Here is a 15579-nt window from a genome sequence, read left to right as displayed (position 1 = left end):
CTGTTTTCCCAAAAATAAGACAGTGTCTTATATTAATTTTTGCTCCCAAAGATGCACTAGGTCTTATTTTCAGGGGATGTCTTGTTTTTCCATGAAGAATACGGTATACATTTATTGTCTAATTGTGAGTTAACCAGACTCCGTCAGGGCAGAGCGAGCAGCAGGTGGCAGCTTGTCCTGGCGGTGGTGCGGGCTCTCTGATTTAAAGAGACTTCGCACTGCCTGAACAGCTCTGGCTGCGCTGCAGCCAATCAGTGAGCTGCGCAGTGGCACCCGCCACTACGGTCCAGAGGAGTCAGATGCTTTACAGTAGCTTCGAGGGCCTTATATTCTGGGGAGGCCTTATGTTCGGGGGAGGCCTTATAATCGGGGAGGTCTTTTTTCGGGGGATGCCTTATATTACAGCGAGTGGCAAAACTGGAAGTAGGTCTTATTTTCGGGAGATGTCTTACTTTCGGGGAAACAGGGTAGCTTAGTGGGAAAGTATCTACTTCGCATGCAAAAGGAACAGACCTTTCTCCAGTTACAGCTGAGGGTGTCTCCTGTCTGAAACCCTGGAGAGCTACTGCCGGATCAGTACATGTAATACCGAGCTGCATTGACCAATGGGCTGGTTCAGCGCAAGGCTTCTCTATGTGCTCCTTATTTAGAACCACAATGAGTGGGTTCTTGCTTTCCTTTTGAGGGAAGGGCCATAGCTCGGTGGTAGAGCACTTGTTGTACATTAAGAAATACTCAGGTTCAACCCCCCAGCATCTCCATGTGTGGCTGAGAGAAACCTTCCCCCTCTGAAACCCTGGAGAGCTTCTGCTGGTCAGTGTAGATAATACTGAACGAGAGGCATCACAGGCCCACCATTCCCAGCATGTTCCTACTCCTGTCTCAGCAATGTCTGCGCTGGCTCAGACATGTTCACAGAACGGATGGTGGCAGGATCCCCAAGGACCTGCTCTAGGGAGAGCTGGCTTCTGGCACCACGCCAATTGGCATTCTAACTCTGTGCTACCAGGAAGGCTGGTAACATCAACCCTGCCATGTAGGAATCCCTTGCAGGCAACTGCAGTGCCTGGAGACAGGCAGTCAAGTCATGTATCCTACAGCAGTGACCAGATAAGGAATCATCCCTGGGAGGTGTGCAGAGAGAATAAACGCCATGTTGCATCTGCAGCAGCACAACTGGGTGCCTTTATCTGCCCCAGCTGCAACGAAACATGTCTTTCCCGTATCAGTCTTTACAGCCACAGCAGGTGCTGTAGTCTGCAAACAGCTTGATCTTACCTCCAAAGGTGCACTCCTCCACTGTCTCCAGAGACAGACAGATGCCAACCATCAGATGGATCAATAGTCTGATTCATTATAAAGCAGCTTCCTGCTTTATCGCAACCCACCGGAGCCGATTTGTAGGGACATGGAAAAGGCCCTTCCAACAAGCGTGAACTTTGACCCATTTGTGGAAGGAAGATTAGGATACAAGCCCAGACACAAGATGGCCATGACTAACAAAACCAGGCTGTAATCTTGGTTGCTTTGATGTCTTCACAGACCCTAAATGGTCAAGGGCCTAACATGTGACGACTTCAAAGGCTACCTGGCAAATCAGTGTGACAATATTATAACTTGGCATAGGTCAACCACCCTCCATGCCCCCAAGCATGAGGTGGGGTGGGGAGAAAAGCTTGCCATCCAAGTGGAAGCAAGAGAGGAGACAGATTATGGCTCATCAGGCAGAAAAGGAGGCGAGAGAATGCAGACTTACTCCTTACCATCGATCCCTTGACGCCCGGTGGTCCTGGAGGTCCTACTGCACCCCGATCCCCCTAAGGGAGACAGGTGCACACAGAAGGAAGAGTAAGAAGTTCTGTTAGCAAACAGTGTGCCAAGGAATGGTGGAGGGAATTGTAAAAGTGTTGTAAACCCTAAGGCCTGAAGGCATGTGATGCAGCAGCATAGACAAAGCTAAGCATGACCAGGTCTGGCTGATGCCTGAATGAGAGACCACTTGGGAAACCCATTGGAAGGAAGGCTGGACCCAGTTGCTGCATCTCAGCCTAACCTACATCACAAGGAGCTATTGTGAGGATCAAAACAGTGGCAGTAGTGAGGAGTCCACGTAACGCTTTTCAGGGAGAAAGGCAGCATATAAAACATAATGAGTTATAGCCAACATTAGTCCTACTTAGAGTAGACCCATTGAAATGAATGCATATTCCAATGGGTCTGCTCTGAGTAAAACTACAGTCAAGTAAATACTTAGTGTGAAATTCATTGTAGTGCTGAGAGCCAGTGTAGTGTAGCAGTTAGAGTGTTGGACCTGGGAAATCAGGGTTCAAATTCCCATAGAGCCATGAAGCTCACTAGGTGATGTTTGGCCAGTCGCTGCTTCTCAGCCTAAACTACCTCATAGGGCTGTTTCAGGGACTGAAGGAGAAGGGGGAGAAACACGTACACAACTTTGAGCTCTTTGGAAGAAGTCGGATACAAATGCAACAAATAAATAAATCCTCCAGTACAAGGATTTCTGCTTGCCCCAATGGAACAATCTCCCCTCTCCTCTCCTTGTGCACTGATTGGGGAGGCGTGAGGGACAGAAAGCCCTGTTGTGCCACCAGGAACTATTACACTGGCTTCCGCTAGTGGTATGGGTAGGGCCGACATACCCCAAAATGCCCTCCTCCCCACCAGAGAAGAAGGGGTGAGGGAATATCTACATCAGGAGTAGGGTGGGGGATAAAGATCTACATCAGGATCTGCTACTGTAACCCAGTGAATCCTGCTGCCCAAGGCAGGCAGCTCACCTTACCTCCTGGTCAGGCCAGCCCTAAGTAAAGATCTACACTGGGATCTGCTGCCCCTGTGGATTCTACCACTTGAGGCAGTCGCCTTACCTTGCCTCATGGTGGGCCGCCCTGGATGGGTTATTTGAATCTGGCTGATACATTGGGTGGCATCCAGTGATGTCATCTGCTTGTGCACCAGGGCTTCTTCTCCCCCCTATAGCCCCCTGTGCACTCCCAAAACCTTCTTCAGCTCTCTAAAGAAGGGGCATGGGCAGCGGGTGGAGAAGGAGAAGCCCCAGTGTGCAAGCGGACATCGGGTCTCACCCATAAAATGCAAACATGATAAATAAACAAGGGAACTAAGGTTCCACAATTCTACGGCTTCAGGATGAAGCCTGCTTGAAGAGTGCAAAGGTGTTTTATATTTAACTTGCATGGTTTGTGTACATTTCATTACAAATGGCCTTGAGACTCCTGGTTAGGCTATAGGATGGGAAAATCATGCTCCATGCATCTGCACATCTAGGGGAGGCAGGGAAGCTGCTGAGGCCCAAATCTGTGCCATTGCTCAGATGTTACCAACAGGCACCACACAGCCCAGAACTTTCACTAAATGGATCTGGTGATAGCTGAGAGTCATGCATGCATAAACATATTCTGCTTCCACCCACCCCCAAACCCCTGTTTATTCGAATGTGTTAATGTATGCATTCACATAAGACTATCGCACACCACTAATTTCAACAGATCTTAAAAGCACTTGTTTGACTAGGTTGCTTAATTTTTCACCAACTTTCACAAACTTTATTTGCGAAAAACCATCGGTCACCACAAAGATACGAAATATTTAGGTACATTTTAGCACACATGGTTCCCAGCACACTGCATTCCATGTTGCACACTAATATTTTATCTGATCTGTTGGACTGCTAAAGCAAACATGGAAACATCATGTATGTAGTGTTTTTATCCTCATCAGCCAGCAAACAACAATTTTTCAAGACAGAAACACTCTGAAGAATCCTTTTGAGAAACCTGTCCCTGGGAGAATTATACAGCCACACTGTACATAACTAACTTCTCCCTTGCTGCTAATGCATAAGTGACCATTAGAATATCTTGCACCTGCATATGATGTGGGCATAACTTGAAATCTTAAGCTGCTGCAAATGCCTTCCTCACTGCACCAACATATCTTAGGTTTATTTTCTGCAGATTTTCTAGATGACAAGCTTGCAGGCCTGGTGTGTGAAGTCAGCCAAGTTGGGCACCTACTGAGGCTGAAGTTCCAGCAGGAGGGACCCACTGCTGACTGGAGGCTACTGCCACCTGCTGCCACTCCCCTTTCCCACCATTGACTGCTCATTCACCTGCATTGTCTACCAGCCCCAAGTGGTGCAAATGAGCAATGACGGTGGGTGAGGAATAAAGGTGGAACTTCGGCAGCCAATGATACCATGTGATGCAGTGCTTAAGGTGTTGTACTAGGACCTGGGAGCCCAGGGTTCAAATTCCTACTTAGCTATCACAAGGCTACTGTGAGGATAAAATGGGGGGGGGAGAACCATGTGACCATCTTGAGAGCTTTGGAAGAAAGGTAGAGTATAGGCTGTGGCTGTTTTAGGCACCAACTAAGTTTGTTCTAGGGACACGGGTGGCGCTGTGGGTTAAACCACAGAGCCTAGGGCTTGCTGATCAGAAGGTTGGTGGTTTGAATCCCCGCAACGGGGTGAGCTCCCGTTGCTCGGTCCCAGCTCCTGTGAACCTAGCAGTTCAAAAGCACGAAGTGCAAGTAGATAAATAGGTTCCGCTCCGGCGGGAAGGTAAACGGCATTTCCGTGTGCTGCTCTGGTTCACCAGAAGCGGCTTAGTCATGCTGGCCATATGACCCGGAAGCTGTATGCTGGCTCCCTCAGCCAATAAAGCGAGATGAGTCATCCGCGACTGGACCTAATGGTCAGAGGTCCCTTTACCTTTAAGTTTGTTCTGGGTACATATAAACTTTCGTGTGCATGCACACTTCTTCAGATACACTGAAACAGAAGTCACCAGACCCTTATATATAGTATATATATAGTAGGACATAAATCTGACATCAGGAATCACAAGACAGAAAAGCCAGTAGGAGTACACTTCAATCTTCCAGGATATTCAATACATGATCTCAAAGCAGCTGTCTTATTACAAAAGAATTTCAGAAATAGACCTGAAAGAGAAGTTGCTGAATTACAACTTACTACTAAACTGAAAACTATGGAGAGACCTAGTCTGAATAAAGATATTGGATACTTGTCTCATTACATATGCTAAAGCTATTTTTGGTCATCTGCATACTATCCCTTGCTTTTTCCTGTAGGACTACCGTAATTGCAGTCATTAACAGTCATCAACAGGTTCACCCTACCCATTCAGTCAATCAACCATCTCCTACTACCCTTCTGAGAAAAACCCCATCCCACCCTCCCAGTATATATAAGGGTCTGGTGACTTCTGTTTCAGTGTATCTGAAGAAGTGTGCATGCACATGAAAGCTTATACCCAGAACAAACTTAGTTGGTCTCTAAGGTGCGGGAGGCAGTGGAAGACAGGAGTGCCTGGTGTGCTCTGGTCCATGGGGTCACGAAGAGTCGGACACGACTAAATGACTAAACAACAACAAGGTGCTACTGGACAATTTTTTAATTTTTTAATTTATTTCGACTGCATCAGACCAACACGGCTACCTACCTAAATCTGTTTTAGGCACATTTGATATGTGTGTGACCATAACCGTGTGCATTGCGCCAAACCCAGAAGTGACCCCATAAGGTCACAAAAAGGGGCAAGGTTTGTGGGCTTTTTCAATGCTGTTTCAAATATATGCAATTTCACTTAAACCTGTGGTGCCTTGGAACGTAACCCCTGCGTAAACTGAGAGTTGCCTGCATAAGTAAAATAATAATGGGCTGTATCCAACTAAGTTCTACTCGTAGTAAATTCACTGAAATTAATGAACCGAAGTTAGTCGTTGCCACAAATTTCAATGATTCTACTCTTAGTAGAACAAACACTGGGTACAACCTAAAAATAATATTGGGTAAGGAGGAGCCAAAAGCCAGCACTGAAAAGTTGAGTGAAAATAAGGAATTCTGCTGGATCAGGCCAAAGCCAGCCCCCCTAACCCAACATCTTGTTCTCACAATAGTCAACCACATGCCTCTTCTGGAAAGCCTCAAGCAGGACTCTTCACACTCATGTTCCCCTGCAACACAATACAGTCAATCCACTTAGCAACACATTCTTACCTTGTCCCCGACTATTCCAGGCTCCCCTACTGGACCAATGAACCCCATCAGGCCCTGAAGAGAAGAAAAAGAGGGTGACATGGGGTCGGGGTGTGGAGAGAGGGGGACAGAGAGAGAGAAAGAAGAAAAACAACAGAATTGATTTTCTGGTTTGCTTGAGACAGAGCCATAAACAGAGAAAGAGATAATGTCCTCCTTGTGGGATGAATTAGCCCAGCACCCCTTAAAAACTGCCCACAACCTCTTATTGGCTACTGGCAGGGACACAATTGCTCCCAGACTGTGGCCTCTGCAGCTCAGCCAGCTGGTCCTGCTTTAAAACCACAGTTGGGCCTTTGAAGCTCGGCGCCTGCAGGAGCCACAACACACAACAGACCAGGAACAAATTACAGGCAGTGCCACAACCATAAGCCAGAGAGAGAGAGAGAGAGATGGAGAGAGAGAGATGGTGCTATATTTATGATTTTCCTCTGCTACACATTTCTTCTCTTTAATCTAAGCTAAGGGCTGCAATATAAAACACAGGAATCTGATGGGTGGGATAGAATAGGTATTCCTGCAGCAGCAATCCAAGAAGGGCCTTGAATACATAAAGTTGCCTTTGATTACCAAGTGTATCGAGTTCAGCACAGCCTACAGTACTGACTGGCAGTGGCTGTCGAGGGTTCAGCCAGGTTTCTTTTCCAGCGGTACCTAGAGTTGTCAAGGACTGAACCTGGGACCTTCCGCATACAAAGCATACATTATATCACTTAGCTATGGTTCAAATGAGTTATACAAAACCAGGAAGCTGTCTTACTGGTCTTTCTAGCTGAATGCTATCTAAAGCAGAAGTTTGGCACTTCAGATGTTGCTGAACTACAATTCCCATCAGTCCTAGCATGCATGGCCAATGGTGATGAATGATGGGAGCTGTAGTTCAGCGCCATCTGGAGGGGGGAAAAGGTTCCATACCTGGGCTATGGTGACTACCAGTGGCTCTCAATAATTTCAGACAGATCTTACCAGGAGATGCTAGGGATTGAACGTGGGACCTTCTGCATGTGAAACAGTTCCAGCACTGAGCTATGTTCCTTTCCCCGCAAAAGGCAGGGAAACAGAGAAAGTTGCCTTATGCTGAGAATGGACCACTGGACCATCAATCTCAGTTCTGTCTAGAGTAACTGCTAGGGGAGTAGCATTTGGGGGGGGGGGAGCTGCCAGGGCAATCACCCCAGATGCATTGCGGGAGCACTGCTCACACCGCCCTCCCTGAGCCAGCTCTGTGCCACTTTGCTAGGCTGGGATCTGGGAAGGGTGGTGTGAGAAGGACGCAACAGCCACCCACTCTTCAATCCCGGCCCCTTGGGAGTGAGGCTGGGATCAAAGGATGCACGACATCCTTCTCATGCTGCCCTCCTGAGCTGCTTTGCAAGGCTAGGGTCTGATCAGATCCCAGCCTCTCAAAGTAGCACAGTACTGCTGTGTCAGTGGTGAGGGCTGGGCTGGTGTACGGTGGGGTCCATCCACCCTCCACAACCCGGTGCGCCCCAGGTGCTATGAAAACACGCTCCGACAGTGGTGACAGGCAGTAGTTCTCTGGGATTTCAGATACCGTATTTTTCGCTTTATAGGACACACTTTTTCTCCTCCAAAAATGAAGGGGAAATGTGTGTGCGTCCTATGGAGCGAATGCAGGCTTTCACTGAAGCCTGGAGAGCGAGAGGCTCCAGGCTTCAGGAGGCTATCCGCAAGCCTTTGGACAGCAGCCTGCAGCCTCCCGCTGCGCTCCCTGGGCTTCAGGCAGCTATCCGCAAGCCTTCTGATCGTGGCGGGAGTTCCCGCCGGGCTCCGAAGGCTTGCGGATAGCAGCCTGTTCTGGGGGCTGGGGTCGGGGGAAGCTTGGGCTTCCCCCGTCCCCAGCCCCGCAAGCTCTGGGAGCGGCGGCGAGGTTGCGCACAATCTTGCCGCCGCTCCTGGACCTGTTCTGGGGGCTGGAATAATTTTTTTTTTCTTTATTCCCCCCCAAAAAACTAGGTGCGCCCTATGCTCCGGTGCGCCCTATGGAGCGAAAAATACGGTAAGTCTTTCCTGGCCCTAACTGGAAGTGCCAGGGATTGAATATAGGACATTGTGCCAAGCAGATACTCTGCCCCGAGCCCATCAACCATGTGTAAATAGCCTTATTCTTCTACTGGTCATAGATGGATACTTGGTTTTTCTAATCATGCTCACTAGAAGAGGAATGAAGGATCATGCTTACAATGAATCAGACCAATGGACTGTCTACTTTCCAAGGTCTCAAACAGAAGTCATTCCTAGCTTTGCTGTTACTAGAAATCTTTTTTATTTTTAAACTGGAGGCTGCAGAGTTTCAACTTGGGACCTTCTACATCAGGGGTGGGAAACCCTCCAACTGTTAGTAGACCACAATTCTTAACATCCCTGACCACTGGTCATGCTTGTTTAGGCTCAAAGAAAGTGGAGCCGAATGGCATCTGTAGGGACAGACGTTCCCCATTTCTGGCCTACGTGAGAGCTGCTGAGCTATTCAACAGGAAGGAGTTCAAAAATAAAACTGATAACATAATAATGCATTCATAAAAAATCAATCGTACAACCACACTTGGAACATTTTCCGGACATGGCCGGAATACGGCAGTCGGAAGCAGTGTCAACTTCCCTGAAAATAGCTCAAAAACTTCATATTTCTTTTATTTTTATTTTTGAGATTTCAACAACTTTGGACGAAAAAGCTCATCAACCGGCTATTTCACTTTTTGAAATATGGCAACCCAGGAAAGGTGCAGAAAAGGGCAAACCAAAATGATCAGGGGGCAGGCAAACTCCAATAACAGAAAAGGTTACAACATTTACAGCTATTTAGCTCATGAAAAGAGTGAGCAAGGAGGGACATGAGAGAACTGTGTAAAGTTGTGTGTATTGTGGAGAAAGTGGATCGGGAGACCCCAGCGGGGTCATCCGGCGTAACTGAAGGGTGGGATACTCAAGGCAGACAAAATACTTCTTCACAGTTAAACTTGCAAATGCGCTGCTATAAGACGTAGTAATGGATACGAATCATGGTTATGTGAAGCAACCACCACCTGTTCATTCAGATACCTGTGAAGGGCACACCTTTTTGGCCCGGTTTTCCTTGATCTTAAACATAGGAATCTCTTTTTTAATTAATTAATTCCTATTTCTATATGCTTTTACACTGCAGTACTGTTTTACTGCTTTTATGCTGAACTGTACTTTTGTTTTAATGGCCTTCTTCATTGTTTTTATGTTATGCACTGTGTTTAAATATGAATGCTTTATAAATAAATAAATAAATAAATAGTTAGTTATGATGGCTATGTGCTATGCCCAAGGTAAGAGGCAGCAGCCTACATATTTTACTTTAAAACGATGCTTAAATGTATTTAAATAAAGATTTTAATTGGGATTATTTTAAAACAGTATTTTCACAGGCTAATGGGGAAACTGGATGGAGCAAATGTATAAATGCATACGCACTAAACTGGCAAGTACTGGAAAGATTAATTTAACTAACTCATCTACATCCTTCTTCTCTAAGGAGGCTGGGGCAACAAATACACCAGTGATAATACAAAATTATTATAAATAAAATATACTTAAAAATCTAAACCAATTAACAACATCTATAACCCATTAAAACATGTAAAACAATCACATATTATTACAGCTAATAATTTTAAGGTTTCTAGGAACAGTGGGCTGTATCCAGCTAAGGTCTGCTCTGAGTAGACCTACTGAAATTAATGAACTAAAGTTACTCATGTCCATCAATTTCAGTGGATCTAGTCTGAGTAGGTCTAACAGCCACCAAATGCTTGGATAAACAAGAGTGTATTTTAAAGTTTCTCCTGAATATTAATAATGAACAGAATGGGGAGCTACCACCAAGGAGACCCAGCCATGGATCAATGCCAAATGGGCAGCAGCCAATGGCAAAACCACCAGCAGGACCCACCCCTGCCAAGAGGGCTTTTATGTTATTGGGTTTCAATCCAGTTAGGGCGTTGTAAACTAATGCATGCAGTTCCTGCTTATCGAACACAATGAATTCCCTGGAAATCGTTTCTTAAGTGAGCATCTGCACAATGAGTTGATGATTTCCATTGATTCCTATGGGGAAATTTCTAATTCGTTTCTGACCATGGAATTGTGACCCCAAAAAGCCGCGCAAACCCAAAGAAAATCCTGGAAAAAATGTTTTCTAATTTGTCCAACGGCTCCCCTTACCTCCCTCCCTCTGTTCATCAGCCAACTAACAAAAGGCAGACAAGGAAGTTAAAAAACAAACCAAAAACTATCTAACTGAATCTGTGGTGTATATAGCAAGATTTGAGTACTAATTCCTTGTGATTGGATAAGTGACTTTTTGCATAGCTAAATTTAGGGATGCGGGTGGCGCTGTGGGTTAAACCACAGAGCCTAGGGCATGCCGATCAGAAGGTCGGCGGTTCGAATCCCCGCGACAGGGTGAGCTCCCGTTGCTCGGTCCCTGCTCCTGCCAACCTAGCAGTTCGAAAGCACGCCAAAGTGCAAGTAGATAAATAGGTACCGCTCTGGCAGGAAGATACACGGCGTTTCCATGCGCTCCTCTGGTTCGCCAGAAGCGGCTTAGTCATGCTGGCCACATGACCCGGAAGCTGTATGCCGGCTCCCTCAGCCAGTAAAGCGAGATGAGCGCCACAACCTCAGAGTCGTCTGGGACTGGACCTAATGGTCAGGGGTCCCCTTACCTTTACCTAACTTTTTGCATAGCTAACACCTGGGGCTGGTCGTTCCCTGCATTCAGAACAATCTGCAACCTCTGGACCATATTCAAGGGCAGCCCCACGCAGAGTGTATTAAAGTAGTCCAGGTGGGAGGGAACCGGAGCTATTCTGGTTCAGAAATGGCTGTAGCTGGTAAATCTTCCTAAGCTGAATGTAAGAACTTCTTGCCATACAGGCGGCAGAAGGACCCAAAACTATACCAACACAAAGGCTACAATGGAGTTTGGGGCTGGAGGGGGGTGGAGAAGAGAGGGAAGGGGGGGGAGGCATTTTGACTGAACAAGCGCAACATTCTTTTTCTAATGACATAATTGGTAAGGAAATGGAAATTTTCCACAGTGATATTTCTAGACAGAAAACTAATTGAGTAAAAATAATACAGCCTGGCTTTCATACTCTCAGGCCAGTGGCAATCAGTAGAGGCCAGCTGTGTTTTCTTAAGTACAAAAGGGACCTACGTTTCTTACTCAAGAGCATGTCTGGAAGGGTCTTGTGGGGAGAGGGGCAAGAGGTGGAAAGAGAATAACAGCCACAAACAGTGTTCCATCTTCCACCATACCTTTCACCAAAGGTTCAAGAAGGTGGCACTTAACTATTATTGTTTGCCATGTAACTCCATCTGCAGAGCATTGAGACCCAAGTGAGGCACCTCGCTGGGGAGAGCATCCCATCAGCAGGGAGCCACAACTGAAAAGGCCCTCCAGAAAAGCAACAAAGAAGAACAAGAGGGGGGAGAGAAAGAGGTGGGCTATAAAAAAAATGAAAAAATGCAAAACAGTTGAAACAGGGCTCCACCACTGAGCAAAGAATGACTGTAAAATATGGCTTCTAGGACAGGCCACAGCAGTTGAGTAGCCCACAGCTGGTCTCACCAAAGGCACCACAGGCTACTCCTTGTGGTCACATGGGAATGAGATGACTATGTCAGAGGCTGTGAGGCTAAACAGCAGTTGGTCAGTTTGGTGGTTTCGAACATGCACACAAATGTGGGCTTTACAGCTTTTATGTCTGTGGTTCCCCCTCAGGCCCACGGGGAACTAGACTCTTCTCTCTTCAGTAAGTGCCTGGCATCACAATCTAGCAAAGATCCTGACAACGGATTTTAAAACAGGGATCATTTCCACGTGGGCACACGGTTTCATCTGGGCAGGCTGGCATCAATCAATGTTTACATTCCCTGCTAGACAGCTGCACACCGATTTGATCCGAATCCGTCTGGGAAATAATCCAATTTCCCCCTTTCATTCCCAGTGACAGAAGGAAACCACAATGGTTAGCTTTAATTTACTCGTCTCTTGGTGGCGTTTCCCACCATGCATTTTGAGGACAAAATACTGTAAGGGGTGGGGTGGGGTGGGGGGTTATTGCAGGCTGCCAAGTTCAGGATTGGAAGCCTTAAAGGAATTTGTAAAAATTATGAAGTTCTCTCCAGGGCAACCTTCTGAGGACCCAATGCTAGTGGTGAGTAGAGCCAGAGGCAAAAGTGGGTGGAGCAATAAATGCAAACTTTATCTTTGGAAGACGCCCAGAGTGGCTGGAGGAACTCAGTCAGAGGGGTGGCATATAAACAAATCATCATCATCATCATTGTACAGCAGCTTGTACAATTGGGTAGTTTGTACACACACTGCTCCCTGTCTTCCGTTCAGACAAGAAAAGGCATCACCTGAGTTCAAGGACACATTCTAGCCAGGCAGAAACACTTGGGGTGTGAAGCAGGGTCAGTACTGGGTTGTGTGGCCTGGGGAATGTTCCAAGGGCCAGAAAAAGAGGATTGAGGGGCCATATTTAGTCCCTGGGCCTGAGCTTTCCACCCCTGGAAAGTAGGATTGGAATACAAGCCAGAGTCAGGATGAATGAACAGCAAGGATCTGAGGGTGAAAGATGACTCAGGGCTCTACAAGTCAAGATCAGAAGCCATCCTAGAAGGTAGGGCTAGAGGGAAAGGCAGGAACAAAATCAACACCAGAAATGCAAGACACACCAGAGGTCAGGCATATTTTGTTCCTCGAGCAAGTTTCAGCTGCAGCAGGAAACCCTTTATTCTCCTTCCTGCCCAGAAGGATTTAATGGCCACCCTGACTGGGTGGAGACAGTCCAGATCTGGAAGGTTCTTTGCTGAGAAGCAGCCACCTTCAGTTCAGAGAATTACCACATGAGGCAGCAGCTGGCTGCAAGGATGCAGTTATGCACATCACTACATGGGGCTGTTGCCAGCAGTTTCTGACAATGGCTCGTCTAGACAAACTGCAATTAGTATTAGCCATGCTTAGGATTCAGATGACATACTAAACTGTGATTAACTGAAATAAGAAGAATAAGTAAAAGGAAGGGGGTGCTGCAGCTCATTCTCGTTATGCTCAGCTATGGTTTAGCATGATGTCCAAATGCGGCAATTGTCTTTGGCACCATAGAGAACAATCCTAATGTTTAAACTCTGTTAGGCTAAACACACAACTTCTGCAATTATAACTAGTGATGCACAGAACCAGCAAAAGGAATTCCATTTTCTGAGCCCAATTCAGACTTCATCTGCTACCTTTGTGCTGTTGTTCCTTCAATATCCTCATTTTTGTTAGTATTAAAAGTGATCGGTATCTTTGGGCATACATGCTCCACACATGGTCACATTGCATCATGAATTTTGGAGTCTTTAAATCTACATATAACAATTTCCTGTTCAGGCACATGTACATTTTTACAACTGTATCTTGTACACTTCATTTTCCGATCCAGAACAACATTTTCCGATTCAGAAAGGTGGCTTTCCTGGACAGCCACAGCCATCAAAGCTACTGTGAACAAACAAATCACTATCATGCCATGGGGTGAAGCAGAAATGAGCAAAATGCTCTGCAAGACATTTACCTGATCACCAACTTTTCCTGGTCGCCCTGGATTCCCTGGTTCACCCTGAAACAAGACAAGAGAGAAGCACCAGAGTAGGATTACTACTTGCCATTCATGTGACACTTAAAATTTTGCGAAGTGTTTTTCAAACTTATTACTGTGACAGACAGGTTTGCTCATGAACGTAGAGTTCAAAGAAGAATTCTTTATTCACTAGACTCTCTGCTTCCCAATTGCAGACTTTCCCAACCGGATGCCTTCCAAATTTTGTTGGGCTATAACTCCCACCACCCCAGATCATTGGCCATGCTGACTGGGGCTGAAGGGAGATGCACTCTAAAACATCCCAACTCTTTAAAACAGTCAAGGCTTCCCTAAAAAATCCTGGGAGCTGTAGTTCACCAAGGGAGCTGAGAGCTCTTAGGAGGTGCCTCACAAGCTAGCAACTTTCAGCACTCTGAGCAAACTACACTTCCCAGGAATCTTGGGGTAAGTGCTATAATAAACATACAGTGCAGATGGAGCCTGTGTTGACTGAGGGCTATTTTACTCTTGGCACAGATAGGTTCCTTCCAGTTTACAGAAAGTCCGCACAGGGTAACAAATGAGAAGGAATGCTTTTACACAGTGGTGGAAAACCCGGGTGGCGCTGTGGTCTAAACCACTGAGCCTAGGGCTCGGAAGGTTGGCAGTTTGAATCCCCATGATGGGGTGAGCTCCCGTTGCTCGGTCCCGGCTCCTGCCAACCTAGCAGTTCAAAAGCACGTCAAAGTGCAAGTAGATAAATAGGTACCGCTCCGGCGGGAAGGTAAACGGCGTTTCCGTGTGCTGCTCTGGTTTCACCAGAAGCGGCTTAGCCATGCTGGCCACATGACCCGGAAAAACTGTCTGTGGACAAAGGTTGGCTCCCTCGGCCAGTAAAGCGAGATGAGTGCCGCAACCCCAGAGTCATTCATGACTGGACTTAACTGTCAGGGGTCCTTTACCTTTAGGGACTCTTACCAAGCCATATCCCTCATTAGCCCTGATCCATGCCCTCTTGAATTGATATGGCTTGCTGGAATGCCACTGAACTATGGTAATGCCTGGCTTCCCCAGATAGAAGACTGAGAAGTTGGGTGTGGCTGAAGATATATTGGACTCTTGAGTGGCTGGAATGTAGTCTATTATACAAAGGTAAGAATCTCTTCCAGTGCTCTGCCCACCCTTGGTTCATGTGACATCCAGCACTCTCATGTGGCCCCTGGAAGGTTCCCCAGAAGGGAATGTGGCCCCTCGGGCTGAAAGAGATTCTCTACTCTTGTCTTTGCAAAACTGTGGTGGACAAATGCCAGGGATCCACTTCAAACTGTAAGTACAACATGGATAAAGGACACCCTTCCTCTCTTCACACACTACAGTTTTCACCACAACACAATAATGTGACACAGGCTCAATTCAGAAACCACAGCAAACCATGGTTTGAGTTTCCTAACATACAGAGAAAGCTGCTTTGCTGTTCTGGTTTCCGATTAGGGTGCTACAGCCTCGAGAAGTAAAGCAAAGATTGTAACTCTGGTTTGCCATTTCAGACTTCCTACAGAGGCTGGTTTATAAGAACACTCTAAGCCACAGTTGCTCAGTTTGGAGGCCATGGTTTGTCAACGCAGACAACTTATTAAGACCACAGTTAAGCTCCCTTAACCATGGCTTGATGTGATCTCTGAACTGAGCCATGAAGCACAGAGGAGCAATAAGGCTCAGCAGAGCCTAGGTCTTCTGGGCAGGTCCAGTATTGCTCCTATATTCAGTACAGCACCTAGCACCTAGCGCTAACAAAAAAAAATTAAAGAGTAGCAGAGATTTAACCAAGCTGCAAATATGCTGAAAATCGTGCAA

The 15579-nt window shown here is 46.5% G+C and overlaps 1 protein-coding gene across 4 annotated transcripts in view; it reads right to left on the bottom strand.

The window, feature by feature from the left end:
- COL27A1 (collagen type XXVII alpha 1 chain) overlaps positions 1–15579 on the bottom strand; it is a 264834-nt gene that overhangs the window by 104697 nt on the left and 144558 nt on the right. For all 4 annotated transcript variants that reach the window (XM_080990772.1, XM_080990773.1, XM_080990774.1 and 1 more), the window contains 3 exons: positions 13720–13764; positions 6062–6115; positions 1764–1817 (listed from right to left, as the gene is read on the bottom strand). In XM_080990772.1, the coding sequence (XP_080846898.1) occupies positions 1764–1817; positions 6062–6115; positions 13720–13764 (153 nt within the window). The remainder of the gene's footprint in view (positions 1–1763; positions 1818–6061; positions 6116–13719; positions 13765–15579) is intronic.

Source organism: Podarcis pityusensis (assembly GCF_964106645.2).
Source record: "Podarcis pityusensis genome assembly, chromosome: Z".
Lineage (NCBI taxonomy): Eukaryota > Metazoa > Chordata > Lepidosauria > Squamata > Lacertidae > Podarcis > Podarcis pityusensis.
Note: the sequence above shows the minus strand (reverse complement) of the source record. Positions and strands in the feature narration are given on the sequence as shown.